Source organism: Melanotaenia boesemani, chromosome 5, assembly GCF_017639745.1.
Source record: "Melanotaenia boesemani isolate fMelBoe1 chromosome 5, fMelBoe1.pri, whole genome shotgun sequence".
Classification (NCBI taxonomy): domain Eukaryota; kingdom Metazoa; phylum Chordata; class Actinopteri; order Atheriniformes; family Melanotaeniidae; genus Melanotaenia; species Melanotaenia boesemani.
Genome location: NC_055686.1, coordinates 2,452,782 through 2,475,314, shown reverse-complemented (window position 1 = coordinate 2,475,314; position 22,533 = coordinate 2,452,782). Strand labels below are relative to the sequence as shown.

General features: G+C 40.3%; 3 protein-coding genes across 4 annotated transcripts in view; 1 reads left to right on the top strand and 2 right to left on the bottom strand.

The window, feature by feature from the left end:
- Nucleotides 1-22,533, bottom strand: part of LOC121640417 — a 1,195,287-nt gene that overhangs the window by 196,214 nt on the left and 976,540 nt on the right. The gene's annotated exons all lie outside the window — the stretch shown is intronic.
- Nucleotides 1-22,533, bottom strand: part of LOC121640516 (coxsackievirus and adenovirus receptor homolog) — a 187,897-nt gene that overhangs the window by 162,797 nt on the left and 2,567 nt on the right. The window lies entirely within an intron of this gene.
- On the top strand, nt 7,476-21,751 carry LOC121640536 (pheromone-processing carboxypeptidase KEX1-like). 2 transcript variants are annotated; one of them, XM_041986362.1, is made up of 3 exons: nt 7,476-7,479; nt 19,830-20,091; nt 20,335-21,751. In XM_041986362.1, exons 2-3 carry the CDS (start codon nt 19,944-19,946, stop codon nt 20,619-20,621), a joined length of 435 nt encoding a protein of 144 aa, XP_041842296.1. In that variant the 5' UTR covers nt 7,476-7,479; nt 19,830-19,943; the 3' UTR covers nt 20,622-21,751. The 2 variants fall into 2 exon arrangements, with proteins under 2 accessions (XP_041842296.1, XP_041842295.1); XM_041986361.1 differs by lacking the exon at nt 7,476-7,479 and adding an exon at nt 19,368-19,372 and having other exon boundaries at nt 19,838-20,091.

Here is a 22,533-nt window from a genome sequence, read left to right as displayed (position 1 = left end):
AAATCAATGTAAAATTGGGGAAGAAAAAAAAATTACCTCAGAGGAAAACCAAACTTCTCAACAGCCTCTTGGAAGAAAGCTAGTGTAGTGGCTGCCAGGTTATTGGAAGCTGCACCAAGATACATTATCTAAAGGACGATAACAGCACTGAGACAAATCAATATCTAAGCATTTGTGCATTTGCATTGACACCTGTGCTTACCTTGTGGGAAAAACCATCGATGCCACCAAAAATGACAATGTTGTAACTTAAAGTAAGAAAAAAGCAAACATGTTAACCACTAAATAAAAAAGATTCACTAGCACATGGTCAAAAAGTTATGATTGAGAAATAACATACGAATTAGTTTATGGTTGGTATCTATGTGCATCAAAGACAGGGGGCCTGGGACAGAGTAAGTCCGTCGTGCAATGCATCCTAAATGGACCATACGTGAAATGACACCAGTGGTGTCCACACGGTGCATAGAAGCTCTGACTCTGTTGTACTGCACTCTCAGTCCTTTGGCTTGCAGAAGAGCCTTCGTCATTCAATATCCAGAATGAGGCTGTCTGGATTTGATTTCTCTGACACAATCGTCCAACTCTTCATCTGACATGGTGCTGTATAGTGCTTTCACTGAAATATCTGACTCACTCATACGTCGGTATACTGTGCTTCTGGACATACCCACAAGTTTGGCTATACACATGACAGATAGATTAAGTTCCAAGAGGCTGCAAAGGTAGTCTGGGGACAGTGCCATTCGTTGTCGCCCAGCTGGTCCTTGCTCAAACTGCACAACAGCAATACATTTATTCCTTCCATCTTTTTCTAAACTAATAAGTTTGTGCAGATGTGTAAGTTCCTCTACAATAGCTGGACAAACAGTTACTTGGCTGGACAAAGCATTTAAAAATACAAGTTCTTGAGTACAAATGAAGTCTAAAAAGTCCAAATCTATAGGCGTGCGTTCAAGAGCATGTTTCAAATGGGAGTGAAGCCTTTCAAAAATATGATTTAGAAGAAGTTGCTGGAGGGATCGAGGGAGAACAAAAGAGAGAAAGAGATCAATGTATTATATACCAACAGAATTTTTCTCAACTTATCTGATTACATAAAGTTATCAATAATATAAACTACAAAAATACACACACAGACATAAATATTACATATCGCTGCTGTCGGGCGCAAACTTTCTATCTCCAAAACTGTCATTTTTCAAAAAATGAAAAAACTGTATGGTTTTGTAATAACTGGACATAATGTCATCAAACTTTGTATTGTGTTTTAATCCTATATCTTTGGTTAAATATTAGTAAAACAACAGACAGACATAAAGGGTGACCAATAGTAGTGATTTATGAAGGAAAACAAAAATCACGAATTTTGGACATAGGAGGTTTTTGCCTGACAGCAGCGATATGTGAGAACAAACAGTTTTTGACATTAGCTGTGCCAACTGCCAGCTGTATTTAGAAGAACTCACTTATGAGCAGACCAAGTTGATCTGTTACCCTTATTTTCTTAACAATTTGTTAAAATTGTCAGCCTGCATACTGTCCAATGCATATGGACAAACAACAAAAAGTGGAACATTACAAACAGCTGTAATAGAACATTTTTTAATGTGTTGGTGTTCGATTTTTTAAACCTGTGTCAAATTACAAATAGTTCTCAAATGAAAAACTGTGTAGGTGTTATTCATTTCGTAAATCGTGTACTATAAGGAGATAGAAAATGTCTGTCCATGATTGGTCGCATGACGTTAGCTTTGCTAGCAAACTAGCTAACAAAGTTTTGATGGCTGAACGCCACATATTTAAAAGTTACCAGCTATTACGCTATGTTAAAGAGAACTGTGTTAGGTATTGGCTATATTTTTAATCTACCAAAACCGACACATCATGACGTTTAAAAGTTAAATACTCACCGAGGAAGTATCGCCCAGATGTGTTGCCATCTTTGGCTGCTTGAGCCAAGTCAACCGCTGACCAAAGTGTCCGTGTCAGGTGACTGATGGAGCGTGAAATGATTGGCTGAATGCCGGTTCGATGTTATCCTGGATTGACTAGTTATCCCAGTGGCCCGCGTGTTAAAACTGATTTTCTGACAGCGAATTTTAACCACCGAATTTGGCCTATTGAATTTGGCAGTCTGAATTTTTTTTCTTTGAATTTTTTATCTTCGAATTTTGACTCGACATTTCAAACACTGAAAAAATTGTAGTAAAAATAAACAACTGAATTTGGCCTTTTGAATTAGGGGAATCTGATTTTTTTTTCCATTTGAATTTTTATCTTCAAATGTTGATTCCTGAATTTTAAAACACTGAAAGCATAGGGGTGAAAATAAGCAATTAAAAATTTGAAGCATTTAAGTAAAATAAAAAAAATTCAGATATGTTAATTCGCTGGATAAAATTTTGCTGCTTGAAATTCAAGGGCTTATAAAATTCAAAATCTGGTGGAACAGATTTACTTCCATAGTCCTGAAGTCCAGCTTTTTATTCTATCAGCTGTTCTAATATAATATCTCCAATCATGTAATGTCATGTGTAATAACATCACAATCCTTATTTCTGGTGGCCACCCACTATTTTGTTTTACTTAAAGGTGCTTTCAGTGATTTCACCAACAATGTGAAGAGAAATTAATCTGACTACCAATCCTCCATGTCATTGTCTCCCTCATGTAGCAACACATGAAGTCTAATTTATCTCTAGCAGGAGGATGAGTCCCAAACTACTGACCTTACCTAACCCAACATTACAGAGATAGCTGGGCATTTTCTCAACTATTTAAATCGTTCTAAAATAAATACAGTGTCTGAAATTAACTTTTTGACTCACTGGCCAAGTTGGCTGGTAGATGAAAAAATCCACCAGTCAAACATATTTTTTACTAGCCAAATAATTAAATTATTTAACACACACATACCTCTACACACATTATTTTCCTTAATACTATGTTATGTCGTATCCAAACTTTCTTTGATTATTTGTAAAAAGATTTCCATCTCCTCCTGTGTCTACTTGGACAGCGCCATCTCTATTTGAAATGAACTGGTCACATGACCCACTACGTCGCGTCCGGTGAAGCGTAAATGCGAGAAAAGTGTTTCCATTAAACTTTTGCAATATACTTCTATATCAACACGTCTGAAAAACCACCTCATAAGAGCATAAAAACTCTTTAGTGATATTTGAAAATTTTTTGAAATGTAGATGTTTCCATTACCAGTTTGTTATTGCAATATTTAGCTTTTGCGCAATTCTAGGGGTAATGGAAACGCACCTAGTGGGATCATTCTCCCTGATTTTTGCTTTTTATTTTATTGTTTAAAAAAATAAACTGAACAAAGATTTATAATATATAAATTTAAAGCTTATTGGTCTGATTCATGACAAATCAATAATATTGAATATAAATAGCTTATCAATAATCAGAAAAGCTGATTTATAATAATAATGAACTTAATAACAGATCAATACAATGGTAAGTATCATTATTATAAATATTGATAAGTTGATGGGTTGACAGCTGTTCATAGTCTTCCGAATTCATGTCACACCCGTCGTGCAGCTGTCGTCACCCTTCAGGTTGTAAACAGTGAAGTTTTAAAATATTTCTTTGTTGGCTTTAAAGATTTGTTCACCACCTGTAAATCAATCATCAGAAGGAAGAGTGTTCAAAAATCCACATTTTAAAAGAAGGCAAAAACACCAGAGTTTGAGTAGAATTGACAATTCTTTGTTAAGCCAGTAATAAGAAAACAATACATATCTTCTCGAGAAGGAGGCCTGTTAGCTTAGCATCTGGTCCACTAATACACGAAGTGTCGGGACCCTTCGGTTCAGCCAAAAGACCCGCCTAACTAAATTATCCTCCTCATTTATACTGATACAAAGCATTGTGTCTATGTGCGTGCATGTGGTGCACATTTATGTGAATGTGTATTTTGCAAGGTGGTCCTTCCTTCTTCCGGGAATTTGATTCCTCCAGGTCCTTCGTCCGAGGTGCGTCAGAGCTGAAAGGAAAAAGATACTATGCTCTGCTTCACTATCTTTTTCTGCCTTTCTACTGACTCCCTTGTATTTTTTTTCTCACAGTATTCACACAAAGGCTATTCTTTTTTAATGATTTCTGAGTTACTGGGAAATTCCGTTCTGCTAGGAGTGAATAGATAAGCAAAGAGATGTACCAATATTTACGATTTATTCCCTACTGGCCATCCAGAACATTGTCAAGGACGCTAGTTTTCAGCTCTTTTCTCAGTATTGAACTCAGTAACCTTTAATGAGTTTATGTGAATGCACTATCTGTAACCTGCAAAGCAATGATGACAATTAAGCTGTAGTTCTATTAATTAAAAGCAGAGCCTAATGCTACTAAAATCTAAGGATAAAATGTAAATGAATAAATGAATAAGAATGCTTAAATGAGTAAATGAATAATAAATGAGTAAATTAATCAAAATGCTTATAAGATATTTGCAACAACAGCTAAGTTAAGCTAACAGGCTAACATCACGTCCAACAGAGTGCTGCTGTGCTGACAGCGTGGCATGCGCAGGTTTGTTACCGCCTACAGTCGGTACGTTAGAAGCGAGCAGACAGAAAAACCATCACTTTTCACTAACTTTCTGGTTGGGACTGTAAGCTCTGCTGGTTTATCCTCCAGTCCACCGAGCTTTCTTTTGGAAAGCTGGTCGGCTCCTGCTAAAAATGTCCACATATTTACCTCCTTCATTAGCCTGAGCTAAACGGTAAACAGAACTGAAACAGTGCAGCACGTTCTCGTGTTACGTGCCAGTGTTTGCGTCAGTGCATGTTTGTGTACGTGCACGTTGTTCATACATACAGACAGTAGAGGAACATAAAGAAGAAATCCACCTAAAAGAAGACTGAAAAACATGACTACTTTGGTACAAACATTTACTCACCATTTGGTGGATAGCCCTCTGAGATTTACTCACCAAACAAAACATTTACTCACATTTAGCGCCTGGCGAGTGTTAATTTTGGACCCTGAACACAAACAATTTTTTTTATTATTAATAATTCAGAATAATTTTTTTTCTATTATATCATGTTTTTTCTCCCCCAAAAATCAATTAATTCAACCCTCAGCTGCTCCCCTCCTTCCTCAGGGGCTACCTGGACGTGTTCAGGTACGGTGGGGAGGGGAGTCTGGCAGCATCTGCTTCGGCTGCTTTCGTGTCTGTTTGGAACATGCTTGATTTTTGTTGTTAGCAGAGCAGCTTGCTAATCATTTGCCTGCTTTGATTATTTGATTAAAACAACAGTAAAATATGAGCTAATATGGAGCAAAGTGAGCTAATTTATATGAACAAAGTTCAGAAGAGACAACAAGCTGATGTTCCACAACTTTCCATCAGATGAACTAACTGACCACCTCGCCTCTGAAAGAACTGGGTGACGTACTGTCCACCCCTCTGTTCTCTCTAAGAACAGTTATACCTTAAGTATACATGATCTCAATGCATTGTAAGTTTATTATTGAGTATTAGATCATTTTGTCAGTATTACAATTGCACTGAGGGCCGTTCTGGGCCCCTGTCAGACAGATCTTGCTCTGGTACTTGCAGCCTCCCGATTGTCCATAGCTGATTAGGGCTCAGGTTTCCCTCGGTCCTCAAGGGATGACAATTCCATGTCTCCACAAAGTTTTGAAGGTCTGCTTGTAGACGTGGAACGAAATGTACCCAACTCAGAAGAGGTGAACAGCATTAGAGAGAGGTCTACAAACCCTTCTTCCTCCAAGGTGTGAAGCACAAAGTACTGAGATGTTACAGATGTCCACACATCTCTCTACAGTTGTTCCACTCTGCAAAGGTTATATGGTAATTATTTGCACTGATTTAAAAAAAAAGTATGTACATAATTACATTAGCGTGGCTCCAAAGTTAGAATCCAGTTGCCTGACGTTCTAGTGTTTATTTCTTCTCCACTCTGAACTTTAATACATTACTTAGCTCCATGAATGGTAATGATTAGCCAATCAACTGAATGCTGAAGTAATGTTTTTGTCAAACAGGTAGCCTGGACTAATATCAGCTATGTTGCCAGTGGCTTTGTGTCTATTTTGCTAAATAGCAGTCTACTACAGGTAATACCTCAACCGAGATCAATAGAGCAGTTTTTCATGCCGGAAAATAACGGACGAGGATGTGTATGTAATTCCCCCAGGAGAGATTGGTTACCTGTAATCAGGTTACTATCAGGGGTCAAGCTTAATCAAGCTTATTGAAAGGAATGGATGTAACTAACTGTAGGTAAGATGCAATTTGAACCGTGGATTGAAAGGAAGGTAATAACAGACCATCTTCACCTTTGGCTGTGTAAACCTTTTCCAGCTATAAAGCTGCTGCGACCGATTCCTTGTATAGTGAACCCATTCTCTACGCCTTGGTCACTGCATACTCTGAATGAAAAAGTAAATTGTGAGATTAATTTGAAATGTATAATATTTGAAACTGGAAAGAGGGAGAAGGTCCTTCGACCTGCTTACCTTGATGGCCATCCATGTTTCTAAACACTCTCCATGAAAAAGCTCAAACCAGTGTCTGCCTTATTATTCCCAGTTGCATTCAGGTACAAAACCTGATTGAGGAAAGGATTTAAAAATGTCGTATTCCAAGGAAAACAGAAAATGAAAACAACAAGTAAAGCAGTAGTTAAAGTTAAAAATGGTAAAGCCGTCCATACCTTCCCGGAAAAGCCATCGATACCTCTTAACACAATTATGTTGTACCTAAAATGATCAGACTGGTTGCCTGTCATAGAAATATCCAACAACACACACACACACACACACACACACGCACACACACACACACACACATACATATACGTATGTATATTATATAGATCAGTGTTTCCCCTACCATTATACAGGCCGGGTGTCCCGCCCTCCTTATGAGTCCCACCACCCTGCCTACAAGGTCAAGTTAATTTAATTTGATCTGGTTTTCTATGCAGCAACACAACAGACTTTATTTAAAGTCTCAGTCTAGACAGATGACAGACAAGTGTGCGCACACCAGATGAACACACTGGTGAGCAGTAACACCTATATTTCTCCTGCAGCTGCGGTGTAAAATGGAGAACACACACACACACACACATATATATATATATATACAATGGTCCCTCTAAGCTGCGCGCATGCGCAATTGCGCACTGTTCGCACATTATTTGAGCACAAGAAAATCTTTGCAGCGCATAAAATAAAATTCACTATGCACATATTAAATAATATGTCATATTAGACCTAATCTAATCTAATTAATTAGACCAATAATATAGTTTTTTCTGTACCATTTTGCATTGTAACTCAGTGAGTGACAGGTGACAAGCCAATGATACGATAAGGGTCACTTACGCTACGCAGCCAATCATAACATTGACAGTGCTTGCATATGTGCCCTGCCTATATGCGCCGTGCAGGTTAGCTAGGTAACAACAGTGTGGTGGAGTTAAGAGACGCAAATGCTAACCCCTTATCATGTCGAAACGAATGGGCAGCGACACATCCTCTCACCAAGTCAAAGTAAAGAAGAAATGCGGTTCTTTTAAGATGGAATGGTTGTTGAGGTATATGCAAATAGAAGAACAAGCAGTGAAACTGGGTGAGATTTTTTCTTTTTCGAGTGAGAAAGGTCTGCTCTGCAAAACATGCAGCAAAGCCAAAGTAGCAAGTGAGTTTTCAGAGGGAAAAATGTGGACTGAATGGAAGTTGGACTACCTCAAGCGTCACATTCAGCAGAAAAGTCATTTGAAAGATGTTGGAATTGCATGAAGACTCAAAATGGGACAGGGGATTGGTACATTATTGCGGGAGAGCGCAAAAGACCGACAGAAAAGAAACGAGCTGTCAAACAAAACAAAATCTGACCCCGAGCAAGTTAAAGTTCCCATTGACAATATTTTACTTGCCATCAAAATGAATGCATCAATGCTGTCAGTTCAACAAATCCACGATCACATGGCAAAGTATGTGAGTATACCAGAAAGCTGGCGAAGCAAAAACTATGCCTTTGAATTTGTGAACTCAATCAATGAGATCGTGCAGAATGAGACTAAGTGCAGTGTTAAAAATGCACCCTGGCATACCCTGATAGTAGATGAGAGCACAGACATATCAGTACACAAAATGCTAGTCCTATATATTAAATACAGGGAAAATGATGTTAACTATAAAACTGTGTTTGGTGGCATCATCCAGCTGACAGCATGTACTGCTCAGGATATTGTGCAGGCCATAACTCAGTTTTACTCCAAACATGGACTGGACATGCAGAGAGTGGTGATGCTGGCCTCCGATGGTGCCTCAGTAATGCTAGGAAAATACAATGGAGTTGCAGCTTTGTTAAAACACCAAATACCACACCTAACTGAACAACATTGTGTGGCCCATAGAGAGGACTTGGGCATTGATGATGCCTGGAAAAGTGTATCTTTGATGCGAGATGTGGAAACTCTTCTTAGAACTGTGTATTCCACTTTCTCCCGGTCCACTGTGAAGAGGGGCAAAATGGAGGACCTAGCAAAGATTCTTGATGAAGATACACTGTCATTCAGGCCTCTGAACGAAGTGCGATGGCTGTCACGGCACCAAGCTGTCAATGCTGTTCTGAGGAACTACACTGTGCTTCAAGAATTCTGCAAAAGAGAATTCACTGAAAACAGAGATCCAGTGGCAAAGTACTGCTCCAAAAAGCTGAGTGATTCAAAGTTCAAAATTACTGTCACAGCTCTGGGAATGTTTTGGGTGAGCTAGCACAACTCTGCCTCACGTTACAAAGACGCAACCTGACTGTGATGGAAGGACACTGCTTTGCTAGAGCAAAGATTGAGAAGTTGCGTTCCCAATACTTGAAGGAGAAGGATGTACAGTGGAGTGACCGTGTCAAAGAGACAATGGGGACCTCATCAGCTGATGGCAGAAATACTAGTGAGATTACTCTTTTCATTAGTAAGCTCTGTGATTACATGGATGCCCGTTTTCCAGAGGATGAATTAAAGGAGTGGTCTGCATTTGACATTGAAGCACTGAGCTCAGACATCAGTTTTGACTATGGATTAGCAGACATTGCCACACTGACAAAGAAGTATGAGGCCATTCTCCACCACCCACCGTCTATGAAGGCCATTAGCAGTCAATATGCCGAATTCAAGTACATAATGAAGCAAAAACTTAAACAGGGGTCAATCAGCACATTCTCAGATATGGTTGCTGCAGCACTTAGATGTGAGGAGCTAAAGGAGATCTCGCAGCTTGTGGATATTTGTGCTACATTTCAAGCATCCAGCGCAGATTGTGAAAGAGTATTTAGTTTAATGAATCACATCAAAACAGCATCCAGAAATCGTCTTGAAGTGGCACATTTGGACCAACTGATGCGCATAAAGTCAAAGCAACAAGCAGACGAAGACATCAACCTGGACAAAGTGTACAACCATTGGAGAAGTGAGAAGGACAGACGTGATAAATAAGGCAAAATTTAAGTCAAATTTGTGCATATTCTAGTGACATTTATAAAGATTTTTTATTTATGGATATTAATCATTAAATGCAGTTACTACTAGATAATTTATGGGTAGTAGAAATGCTAATAAAAAACGTAGTCATTAGATATTTTTACAGACAAAGAGTTACAGGAATTTACACTGTGTCACAAGCAACAGCACACGTCATTGTGCAAAATGTGAATGTTTTAATGTGAACAAAATGTTATGTCTTAAAGGTGTATATATCATTCCTTCCAGAACAGGACCCTAAGCCAGGCCACAACTGGACCTCACCTAGGACAAAGCAGGACTCTTCTCATGGCCAAAGCAGGACTCTCACATATAACATACTACACATCTCATGAATAACAAGTCATAACTTGTCTTTTTCATTTTAAGTGGGCCAAATCACTTATATTAAAAGTAAAGTAATGAAAATTGCTGCTGTAATTTGATTCTTTTAATAAGCCATGTAACTTGCTATGATCGAAGATTTTGAAGTGTGACACTGGTGAGTGGCCACAGCGTGCACATCTGATGTTGCTCACAGTGGTCCTCAGTGTGCTCAGGAAGCTTGTGTGTATGCCCAGACACATGAAGAATTAGAGGGAACATTGTATATATACATAAAATATAAAAAATTAAAGCAGCAAGCTCAGCTTCATGATAAAAAAAATGTTTGTTCAGTTCAAACTGCAGAGGAATCTGGTGTCTTTCCTCCGTTTAGTCCTGCTGAAAGTTGATAACATGCCAGGACAAATATGGCGGCGCCGTTGACGTATGAAGCTGGAAATTTGATGTGCGAGTCGTTAATACAGAAAAGCGTGAAATGGAAAGTTTTCACCTCCGCTTCTCTGCTGATGCCAAAGATTAAAAAAAGGTTTAACGGGTAGTTTTAATTAACAGCTGGTTGAAGCGGTGAAAAAGTGCTAAATCTGTACAACACATGGAATATAAAGACATGGCCACAGGCCAGGTTTTTAACTAAGTATTAAAATAACCAGGTTCATTTTTCATTGCACATAAATATGTGGACACCCAGTCACAGACGACACGTTTTGTGAAACATTAATCAAACGTGCCAACACAAACTGTTCTTGTTTTGCCACGAGCTTAAAAATGATCTTTGTTTGTCTGACGTCATCAAACAGCGACCCAGACTCCTTCCTCTTCCTGAAAGTCCCTGCATAGACTGAACTTAGATCATTTAAATACATCTTTAAAATCATCATTTTCTCTATCAATCTCTGGTTCACAGTTACCTCTCTTTATTGTATATATATATTGACAGGAAAATGAATTAGTTCTAGTTACTTGAGAACTAACGAAGAGTCGGATCGTTTAAAAAGGAAATGTCTGCTTTGCTACTGATCTTCCTTGTCGGCGACCTCGTGTTTGTTTCTGCTGGTGAGTTAAACTGGTTAGACTGTTTTAATCTGGAATACAGCCAAGGAAACATCAGCTGGTAAACTGGTTCTGGATGAGCAGGATTATGTAACTATCTTAACGGGGTTTACTTTAACTGTAAAGGTTGTTAACAGATGATAGAGGAAATATTTTATGGTGGAACCAGGACTTCCTGTCAGTTTCCATCATTAATGTGATGAAGTTGTTTATTTCTCAGCTCTAATGTTTGTCCAAGTTTCTCCAGGGATTGAACAGAAAATGTTTCTACTGAGACTAAACGTCACATGACTGATCGTCCTCATCCACACCCAGTCTGAAGCTGCTTTCACTCACTACTACATCATGTATCAGCCTGAACATGGTCCAGGTCTTGCTCTGGTCCAGGTCTTCCTCTGGTCCAGGTCAGACCAGTGTGGTCTCTCTGGTGTCTCCTCCCTCTGATGCTGCTGTGGAAGTGAAGAGTTCCTCTCTGATCTCTTTAACCTCTCTGATCTGTGTTGTTTCCTCTCCTGCAGGACAGACAAACATCACAGCTGAACCTGGACATGACGTCTCTCTGCCATGTAGAGCTGGACATGATGGAGACATCGTAGCTGTGGAGTGGACCAGACCTGATCTGGGGTCAGAAGATGTTCTTTTCTACAGAGACGGCCATCTTGAGACAGACCACCAGCATCCATCTTTCCAGAACCGGGTGGATCTTCAGGACAGACAGATGAAGGATGGAGACGTGTCTCTGATTCTGAAGAAGGTGACGACTAATGATACAGGAATATATGAATGTAGAGTCTTCCAGAGAAGAACAGGCAGCATGATTACAGAGTCCAAGTCCATCATCTATCTGGAAGTTTCTCCTCCAGGTGAGTGTGTGTGTGTGTGTGTGTGTGGATCAGAGGTGAAGCAGCTTCCTGGTTGTTGATGTGAGAGTGAAACATCTCAGATCAGATGTTTGTGTTTTCTAAAGATGTTGTTGATGAGACTCTGTAGAAAGCAGCTGGTCTGAGTGCAGGAGATGATGTGTGACAGCAGTTTGAAGAGGAAATGATTCATCACCTCCCTGATACTGATACTCACACCTGCTTCTCACCTGCAGGTACAACACAGGATGGAAGGAACCAGGATGGAGGAGGCAAGGATGGAGGAGACAAGGATGGAGGAGACAAGGATGGAGGACATTATGGACTGATTGTGGGTCTGTTAGCTGCTGGAATCATTGTGATGGTTGTTGGTTTCTGGATCTATAAAAGACTCCAGAAGAAGAACTCGGCTCCATCAAGCAGCAGCTTCACCAACAGAGATGAAGGAGGAAATGAAAGTGAGGCCAACAAATTATGTGTGGAAGCACCAACAGATCAGGAGAAACACCCAAACTCTTCACTGGTTTCAGCTGCGATTTCCAGCCGAGACTGAAGAGAAAATGACTGATTTAGTAAAAAGTGCAGCTTCTGAAAACAGAAGTAAAACGTCTCAAATGTAACCTGCTGCATTTCAGACCCGAGTAGCAGGAGAACCGAGACTTTTCACCAAAGAGAACATTTCTAAATATATTTCACTAACATGAATTTCATTTCAGAAGCACCGTCCCAGTATGGATCCACAGATGCTGCAGACTCTTTAAATCCCAGTTTATGGATCACAGACTGGGTTTTAAAGAACACTCCAGTCCACGTGACTGGAAACATGGTGGTTTCTGATCTGGATCAGGGTCCCAGTGAGGTTACTTCAGGGTCCGCTCAGACTTTTCAGAACCACGAGGCTGGTTCACGACTTCCAAACCCGTCATAAAACCCATTAACTGAGAAACTACAAGCGTTTCTGGAAAAAGGCAGATGGACGTAGACGTTGATGATAATTTACTGACGGGTTTGAGTCACGTTTCAGTTTTTTCTGATGTTTTCATCCTGGTAGAAATGATGGATTCTGATTGGTCAGCGGCTGCGAGCTGTTTGACATGAATGTGGCCGGTCAGAACGTCTGGAGGACTGATGAGCGTCGTGGTGCTGCTCAGCAGGGACGTCACACTTACTGAATTTCACCATCAGTTTTAAAGGCTGTATGAATTAATCCTAAAGATCCTGAACATCCTGACTTTCCATGTGGGATCATGTGATCAGATCAGGAAGGAAAACAACACGCGTGTGTTAGCGTTGTGTGTGTTTTCCTTCCATGTTTCATGGGAAAGTCCAGCAGAGGAAGAGTTTTGTTTGTGTTTTCTAAAGATGAAAAAAATTCTGGTATTTTACATGTAGTGGGATTAAATCTGAGTTTGTCTACTGAGAAAGATACGATGGAACAGATATGAAACCAGCCACTGGTCCAGGTCTTCCTCTGGTCCAGGTCTTCCTCTGGTCCAGGTCAGACCAGTGTGGTCTCTCTGGTGTCTCCTCCCTCTGATGCTGCTGTGGAAGTGAAGAGTTCCTCTCTGATCTCTTTAACCTCTCTGATCTGTGTTGTAGAGCTGAACAGAGTACGCCAGATGTCAGACTGTCCTGGTAGGACACTGGCTCAAGAGGTCCCAGGTTGGGGATGCCTGCTCTGTGGCAATTCAGACACACACACACACACACACCGTCTCACTGCGTGCAGGCAGGTGACCTACGTGTTTCTCTAACTGTCCCACATTTCTGTACAACAATAAACCGGAGTAGAACAATAATCATTGTCAAAAAGAACTGAAATGTTTCTGCTTGATGAGAATATTTTCCATAAAATGTATTTTGCTCCAATATAGGTCGTAACAACATCTGTATACAGTACAGACTGTGTTCTTATAATAAACTTATCACGTTATAACGTGATAAGGTCCCATTATTTTTTTTATTTGGGTGACAGCTCCATGCTTCCGTAAAGTACGAAGCTCCTCTCACCTCCGATGTGATGAAGAAACAGAGTCTCAGGCTGGTGAAGATCTCACCTGCACGGAGAGACAACGCAGAAACAAACTGGTAAAAATCTCAAGAAAAGCTGGAATGAAGGAAAGAAGACCAAATGGATTGGTCCGGTGGCCATCATGGACGATGTAAAAGATCTCTGATCGGTCTATATGATAATCTAGATACCCTAAGTTTACCATGAAAACCACCTACTAACAAGGTCTTTCAGCTTCATCAGGCTTTTGTTGTTACTATTTAAAATTAGTAATAACTAAAGTTCACTGTGACTCTTGTTTACATTGAAGATAATGTTGGAAATACATCAGGTTCTCCGGTAACATGTTAATAACCAACAATAATTTCCTTTTCTATGAAACCTTCCTACCTTAAGAAGGTTTACACTGAGCCACTTATTGTTCATGTAGAACACAGTGGTGATAATATAACGACTCCTCTGTTTAATTTACTGCTGTTTACGTTATGAATAGTTAAATAATCGACTTTCTACAGAGGAGCAACCACTGCTTGTCTGAGCAGCTGCCTCATTTATTTAAAACAAGGATAAAAGAGTCTAAAGATTTTACTTATGGTACTCAGCATTTATTTTTCCCTTTTAAGAGCATCTACTTAAAGTTTTATATTCTAGCACTTTACAAGTTTCTACTTATCTTCATCCAGTTCACTTTGTTTCTTTCTGCTTCTTTCCTTTTCTTACATGGCAGACTTACATTTTAGTTCTTTAAAAATAATCTCCCTTCATGTCAGAGGAATACGTGAAACCACAAGAAAATCTATTTTTATTTCTGTAGACAGAAAAATGCTGACTTGATTCTTTACAAGAAACTCATTGAAGTAATAATGAAGTGACGTTTAGGAAAGCACAGCGGGGTGATCGGTGTTATTTTGTCCTGCCTCTCAGCAGCCAGCAGGTGGCGCCGTTTCCTTCACACACTTACAGGTAACATCACTGAGTCATCATCTTCAGACGAGGGCAGATGGATTCTTCTGGTTTTCAAACATCTTCTTTATAGTCTGTAATTTGTATGATCATAATGATGCAGCTCAGACAGAAACTGAAACACAAGTAGCACATGATTCTTGGAGATTATAACGATGCTCCAGATGATCTTATAGAGTATCGATAAGAACAACTTTCATGATTTAAAAGCACCACATTTCTCTGTGGACAGCTTTCTATTACAGATGTGTGGTTATTCTTAACTTCTCATATAACAGAGTTTATCTGGAGTAATGCTGACAGATCCCTGCAGTCCAGGACTGACCTGTGCTTGATCTCATCTTCACGTCTACAGCTTGGTTCAGAATCCTCTCATGACTTTGCTCCATTATCTGACCACAAGTTGGTTACAGTTCATTTAGTAGGTAAGAAACAAAAACAAAGACATTTACCAGGATTCTGGAAGATAAATAACGACCCAAGGCCGGCTCTAGGAGTGCATACATGAGGGGACAAGCAGAAATGTGATGGGGGCATCAGTGTTGTCTTAATGGGACTGTTAGCGGAGTCCAACTCCCAAGAGACGGATTGTCAGGCCTCTAACCGAAGACCGGTCCAGCTTGGGCGTCCCACCTGAAACCAAAGCTCCTGCTGGTACAGCTCGTAGGGTCACTGAGGCACGCAAACCCCCTGACCGCAGTAAGGTGGCAGTTCCTCAGGGTGGAACAGGGAATATTCAGATTCAGATTCAGATAACCTTTATTTGTCCCACAGCGGGGAAATTGCAGCACAACAGCAGCAGAAGACACGCAATAGACAACAAATGGTACAATTTAAGAGGATAATAAAAAGAAATGTAAGTACTTAAACATAAAAAAACTAAGTGAAATAGTTAAATAAATAACTAAATGTAATAAAAAAAACCTGTACACAGTACAGGGGGTGTGTCTGGGGATGTATATACAAATACAAACATATATAAATAATATATAAATAATGTACGGCCCTGCGATGGACTGGTGACCTGTCCAGGTGTTCCTGCCTCTCACCTGTTAATGCTGGGATACTCTCCAGCTTACCTGCGACCCTTAGTGGACTAAACGGTTCAGAGAATGAATGAAATAATAAATAAATTAAAATAAGGAACAAATATACAAATATCCTTCATCAAGGTTTTAACAAACAACAACACAACAAGTGTCTTATTGGACATTTGAACCTATTAAAAATAAAGTGAAATATTAAATTAAAACTGTCACAAACAAGATCAGAAACAACAAAACATTAAACCTCTGACCACAAAAAGGTGGCAGTCCCTCAAACAATAACCTCAAATTTATATAAAATCAAGGACAAACAACAAAAGTAGGGCAGAACATTTTATATATATATATATATATATATATATATATATATATATATATATATATATATATATGTATTCCTTAATTTTCTTGTATTTTTGTTTTTTTATTTATTTAATTTTTTATTATTTGGTTTAGAAACTCTTTCCTTGTTCTACAACAACAGTTTCCTGTTTCTTTGCCCAAAAAGTCTCACAAAGTTTTTCATGTCCAAGTTAACTGTGGACGACGGGAGTCTACAGTTTGACTTCGGAGAAAATGGATGTATGCAGAAGCACACATGTACATGTACATATACACATGTACATATACATATACACGTGTACATATACACATGTACATATACACATGTACGTATACACATGCACATGAACATGTACACATGTACATATACATGTACACATACACATGTACATATACACATGTACATGAAGTCCTATGAGCTGCTGAACCCAGCGGGACTGGGAGAAAAAAGTAAAACTAACTTTGATTTTCCTCCAACCAGCATGCAGAACTCGAGGCTGGGCGGAGCTTTCTGTCAGGTGTGACACACACAGGTCATCTTCCCTCAAAGCTTCAAGCTTCTTTTGTCTTGGACAGCAAACAGAGAGTAACCTGGAGAAGGGATGTCGGCTGCAGGGCTGTTAATCGTGTTGCTGAGTCACCTCGTCCTTGTTTCTGGCGGTGAGTTCTTCTGGATCAGGTTTTTATTTTTAGATAAATCTACAGAGAAGCAGGTAAATGTGTGTTTCACACTCAGCGTGGAGACGGAGTGAAGTGTTCAAATAAAAAACACCAGGATCAAGTTTTATTCGGGATAATAAACTAACATGATTACAATCTGGTGAGCTTATTTTCATCCATGAGTCCATATTAGTGCACACAGATGAGCTGAAGTTCACTTTGTGTTGTTGTTGTTGACATGATTGATCAGCTGATCAATATGCAGGTTGTTTTCATTCGTGCCAGTAATGAGATCAGTATAAAAAGAGCTTTTCAGCACAGGTGGATCTTCTGGTTTTCCAGCTGCTTGTAGGAACCTGTCTCAGGATGGAAAACCACACCTGTGCAGGTATCTGAGGTTAGTGGCCCCTCCCTGTGCCAGACACAGGAGCCTTGCTTTTTCCACTGCTTGAGTCATATAAAACACATGAATATTCTACTATTTCTAGTCATTTCTGACCTCACTTGTTCACTGTGACGAGTTCATTACGGAACGTAGGGAGTTTGTTTTTGGGATTTGCTGCCGTGTCTTCCTGTCCAGTCACATTTTCTCTGAGTGAATATTTGGACAAATATCTGGTTTAATACAGCTGCCAGTAATCTGAACCATGTTGTACATGAGTGCTAGAAATATTTACCCAGGACTCATTTCCCTCAGTAACATGTAAACTTCCAGCAAATAAAAGCAGCTTGTTACAGGAAACAACTAATTACTCTGCTGGTAGTTAACAGCAGGGGTGTTGTTAGGCCTGTTTTAGGGGGGCTGAAGCCCCGCTAAAATATTCTAAAGCCCCCCTAAATAATGTAGTGATTCAGCGTTTCATTTTAAAGATTTTTTTAAGAAAAAATGCTGACATATTCAATATAAATTTGTTAGAATATGAGTTTAAATATCATAAATCCACCAGTTTCCCCTCACTTCATAGAGTGAGGTCGAGAGCCCCTTCAGTAGTCGTTCATCCAGTCCACTTGTTCATACAGAGAAGTCCACATCACTGAAAACCCAGTCAAGGTTTCTCTGTAACTTCGCCTGCACTCTGTCCCTGCAGCGCATGCCTGAAACACACAGAGCCTAAAAAGAACAGCATTAGAATAACATGATGGACTGATGAAGAATGGATATAAGAAAGTTTTTAAAGAAAGTAAGTAGGTCTGTTCATCACTGCTGGTAGTAACAGTTAGTTAGCACGAGTCCCAGGTAACAGCAGAAAGTCCCATGTCATTAATAAACCAATGCTTCATGTTTGACAAATAAAAACCTGGCTTGCACACTACATAATCTCTGCTACTTAGCTAGCTAGCTAGCCTGAAATGCATTGTGAAGGTCTCATTCTTTCTACCACGCTGTCTTTGGGGCGACTTCCTTCTGGAGCATCAGCTGTTTCTCACTTTAGGCCTGAGGACAGGATCTGAACTCTTTCACGTTGCTGAAGGGTCTGAAAAATGGCTAAATATAGCAGCAATGTTGCTAAGTTAGTTGTGGAGGTACCATGTGCATCAGTGTAATCGCTGTATTAGGAAACTGTACACAGACATACGTTCCACGATTAAATGTGTTTCTGTAATTAATTAATCGTAATCAACACGTTGATTTGTCAGTCTTTGTTAGTTATTTGTGAAGTTTTGTCCTTGTGCACTGCATTCACTCACATCCTGGTCATTTCCTGGGGGCTAAGCCCCCCGTCCTTAAGACCTAGTGACGCCCCTGCTTCAGTCTAACCTGAGAGGTGTTGGTAACTCGTGCTGAATAAAAGCAAAGCAGCTGGGCTGTGGGAGGAGTCTGCAGCAGAGCGCTGCAATGCCAGAGGTGCTCGATTTACATCTGAAAACAGCAGAAGAGTAAAACTGTGAAGGAGCAAAATATCAAATCATTTAATTTTATTATCGTTAAAAACCCAGATCGTAACTGAGATTAAAGTTCGATTAATCGTCCAGCCCGATCTTCTACTATCTGATAATTCAATAATACTGTTGTGGGAAAGGTCACTTCAGACTTCAGTATCAGACTGAACCTCCAGTGGTCCAGGTCTTCCTCTGGTCCAGGTCAGACCAGTGTGGTCTCTCTGGTGTCTCCTCCCTCTGATGCGGCTGTGGAAGTGAAGAGTTCCTCTCTGATCTCTTTAACCTCTCTGATCTGTGTTGTTTCCTCTCCTGCAGAACAGACAAACATCACAGCTGAACCTGGACATGACGTCTCTCTGCCATGTAAAGTTGGACATGGTGGAGACATTGATGCTGTGAAGTGGATCAGACCTGATTTGGATCGACAATATGTGCTTTACTACGTATATGGGGACCTTGATCCAGAACACCAGCATCCATCTTTCCAGAACCGGGTGGATCTTCAGGACAGACAGATGAAGGATGGAGACGTGTCTCTAATTCTGAAGAATGTGACGACTGATGATACAGGAACATATGAATGTGGAATCCATAGAGCAACACATTGCATGAGGGCAGGCTTAATAAGCATCTCCATCATCCATCTGGAAGTTTCTCCTCCAGGTGAGTGTGTGTGTGTGTGGATCAGAGGTGAAGCAGCTTCCTGGTTGTTGATGTGAGAGTGAAACATCTCAGATCAGATGTTTGTGTTTTCTAAAGATGAAAAAAATCCTGGTATTTTACATGTAGTGGGTTTAAATCTGAGTTTGTCTACTGAGAAAGATACGATGGAACAGATGTGATACCAGCTAAATGTTCCTGCAACAACTTGATGATTTTCTTTTGTGTTGTCTGAAAAGGTTTTCTGGTCCAGGTCTTCCTCTGGTCCAGGTCTTCCTCTGGTCCAGGTCAGACCAGTGTGGTCTCTCTGGTGTCTCCTCCCCCTGATGCTGCTGTGGAAGTGAAGAGTTCCTCTCTGATCTCTTTTACCTCTCTGATCTGTGTTGTTTCCTCTCCTGCAGGACAGACAAACATCACAGCTGAACCTGGACATGACGTCTCTCTGCCATGTAGAGCTGGACATGATGGAGACATCGATGCTGTGGAGTTGTCCAGACCTGATCTGGGGCCAGAATATGTTCTTTCATACAGAGGTGGGAGCCTTGATCCAGACCACCAGCATCCATCTTTCCAGAACCGGGTGGATCTTCAGGACAGACAGATGAAGGATGGAGACGTGTCTCTGATTCTGAAGAATCTGACGACTGATGATACAGGAACATATAAATGTAGAGTCTTCCAGAGAAGAACAGGCAGCATGATTGCAGAGTCCAAGTCCATCATCATCCATCTGGAAGTTTCTCCTCCAGGTGAGTGTGTCTCTGTGTGTGTGGATCAGAGGTGAAGCAGCTTCCTGGTTGTTGATGTGAGAGTGAAACATCTCAGATCAGATGTTTGTGTTTTCTAAAGATGTTGTTGATGAGACTCTGTAGAAAGCAGCTGGTCTGAGTGCAGTGATCAGAGTGCAGGAGATGATGTGTGACAGCAGTTTGAAGAGGAAATGATTCATCACCTCCCTGATACTGATACTCACACCTGCTTCTCACCTGCAGGTACAACACAGGATGGAAGGAACCAGGATGGAGGAGACAAGGATGGAGGAGACAAGGATGGAAAGAACCAGGATGGAGGAGACAAGGATGGAGGAGACAAGGACGGAGGAGACAAGGTTGGAGGAGACAAGGATGGAGGAGACAAGGTTGGAGGAGACAAAGATGAAGGACATTATGGACTGATTGTGGGTCTGTCAGCTGTAGTGATCGTTGGGATGATTGTTGGTTTCTGGATCTATAAAAGAGTCCAGAAGAAGGACTGGGCTCCTCTTCCTGAGCTGCTCTGACTCATCAGATAATCATCCTTACAATCATCATCTTCATCAAGCAGCAGGTTTATGAGCAGAGAGGAAGGAGAAAATGAAAGTACAACATTTTATGCGTGAAAGCACCAACAGATCAGGTCTTAGTTGGACCTAAAGACTCATTTATGCTCCTTTTACGTACGTAAATGGGTTCGTTAGTTTCAAACATCACTGTCCTCATGATGATCATTCTCAGAAAGAGAAATAAAATATGCAGTGCAGTAGATGGAGGGGGTCTGAGAGGACATTAAATGCAGCACAGCTTCTTCTTCTTTGTTCCTTTTACTGGCTGCATATCAGCTGTACTGCTCAATGCTGCCCCCTGGTGTCCAGTAGAAGTGCTGTTCTATCAGGTTACTCATCCACAAGGATCCAAAAACGGACCAAATTAACATGTAAAAGATCCAAAGATGGATGAAATGGTTCGTATCCGTCTTTTACATAGAGCATAAATGAGTCTTTACCCTTCGTTAGGGACTGTTTTGTCCTTTTATGTCCTTTTTCCTGAACTGTTGGTCAACATTTTGGTTGTGTTTTCCCATTTGTTTTTGTGAGAAAGTTTTTCTCTTGAAAAACTTGTGAATTTCAGTGTCTATTTTAATTCAAGGTCAAAATGACATCAGGAACAAATTCATTATTCTTCTGGGTCATCAGAGGACAAAATGTCCCTTCTGAAAAAACTGTTCTGGAAACGTTACAGAATTTTTTATAGTTTTATTTTCTCCAAATCTGTCAATCAATAAATCCTAACCAAAGATCAAAATACCAATTTAAATTCACATGATAGTTACTGCCTGAGGATGATGAACGCTGTTGTTTTTACATATTGATCCATGTGTGATGTTTGTCTCTGGGGTTTGTGGTTGGCATGATGGGGGTGGGGGTCGGATAACATCTAAGTTATTCTAAGTTACACCAGAAAGGAGTAACATTATGATGGAGACGTGGATTTCTTCTTCTGTCCAGCTGTAACGTTTCTGTAGAAATGTCCAAACATTTTCTTCTGTAGATGTTTCAGAGTTTCTTTGTGTTGGTTCATAACGTTTTTCTGATCATGATGAGTTTCTAACATGAATATTTCCTCACTGACAAATGAAAAGGTGATTATAGACGATCAATAATCTGTAACCCATCAGAAAGTGGATGAACTGGTCAGGTGTGTTTCAGAATAAAGTGGATTGTTGTGTGAAGCTCTCTGATTGGTCAATAAGACCAGAGCGTTGTTTATCTCTCGTGTATACTTCAGGGAAGCTTGTAAATGTCACTGTTACATATTTTATGTTTTCAGTTAGTGTTGATCCTCATGTAGGATGTTCAGTGTGTAACTTTTATTAATAAAGTTTTCCAGTTTGTAATGCAGGGAGCTGCTTCCTGTTTACCAGGTGCTGCAGGTAGAAACATGACCTCCAACAGGCTGCAGCTTGATTTGGTTTCTGGGTCTGAACAGTTTCTCTGTCTGGTTTCTGCAGCTTCTGCTTCGTGGTTCCAGACCATGAGACCATGTCCCACGTTTCCCTTTAAAGTTTGACACGGGCCTGATTTCAGAAGGACAGAGACGGATCTGGATGAACCAGCAGTGTGATGATAGGAGAGCATTAGAACCATGACTCAGCAGTTTTAACTGTTGAACTTCTTAAAAGTAAAAACTCTATGACGTTGCCATGACAACAAAAAACCAGACTGATGCCCCTTCATTGCGCTTTCACTGGCTTTCCGACCACCTGCTGGGGGCGGTGGAGGGACAACAACGTGAGGATTAGATGGAGTTTTATTGGTTATACAAACCAGGAGAGTCCAGCTCATTTATGTGTCCCAGAGAGACGTCTCGTTTCATTACTGGACAAAAGGACTGAAGTCCAAACAGACCTAGGACCAGTGGTTGTAAAAGAGTTTC